This window comes from Colletotrichum tamarilloi (assembly GCF_030869305.1).
Source record: "Colletotrichum tamarilloi strain Tom-12 chromosome Unknown Scaffold_541.1, whole genome shotgun sequence".
Classification (NCBI taxonomy): Eukaryota; Fungi; Ascomycota; class Sordariomycetes; order Glomerellales; family Glomerellaceae; genus Colletotrichum; species Colletotrichum tamarilloi.
The window spans coordinates 505-1,224 of NW_026849923.1; the positions used below are offsets into that span (position 1 = coordinate 505).

At 50.7% G+C, this 720-nt stretch overlaps 1 protein-coding gene across 1 annotated transcript; it reads right to left on the minus strand.

Moving 5' to 3' along the window:
- Positions 1–207: 207 nt before the first annotated feature.
- CTAM01_17356 (cyclin) lies at positions 208–720 on the minus strand (the record flags this gene model as incomplete). The annotated part of the gene is made up of 1 exon (XM_060533340.1): positions 208–720. A coding segment is annotated over one exon (513 nt), but the record flags the coding sequence as incomplete, so codon positions are not given.

Consider the following 720-nt stretch of genomic DNA (forward strand, 5'->3'; position numbering starts at 1 on the left):
GTAGTAACGTACCTGGACCATCCAATTTCGCCTGTGGATGTTGAATGAGAAAACCAATAGGTACTGCACAGTAGTATTAATTGACGTGACGAACGAAATCCAAACTGAATAGCCAAAAGCAAACCTGAATCATGGAAGGTAAAGTTGGTCTCTATGTACATCCCGACTCAGTCAGATCAGCCTAGTCACACGCCATTGCTCCTGCTTCTAGAATTGGCTAGAGATGGGCCCGTGGCTACATAGCGCTGGGATGGTGTTCGAACCACGGATCAGCTTTACCATTCTGTGCATCTCTTGGCTATCCATGCTCAAGTCCCAAGCTATATCTGCCAGAAGTCTGCTTTCCGCGACATTGATATCACCGGTTGCAAAATGAAATGAGCATGCTCCGGCCGTGAGGCTGGTCCAGAATGACGTTTTGTACGTGACATCTTCTAGATATTTTCGAGCGAGAATGATGGCCGACAGGACGCGTAAATGCCGATCCGCCTCCGTCATTGGAGAGTTCTGTGATCGCTGGAGGCCACGCTCCAGGTAGATGAGACTACCGCAGAGTACCGCACCACTGATATCAGCCCGTAGCAGCAGATGGCGTAGGAAGACTGCCAAATCTGAGGAGAGGTTCCATATGTCGCTGCTGATGGGCAGGACTCTTGAAAGGATGCGCTCAGCCACGCCAGCAACGAGTCGTAGAGAAGCAGGGCGCCGACAGAACAGTTC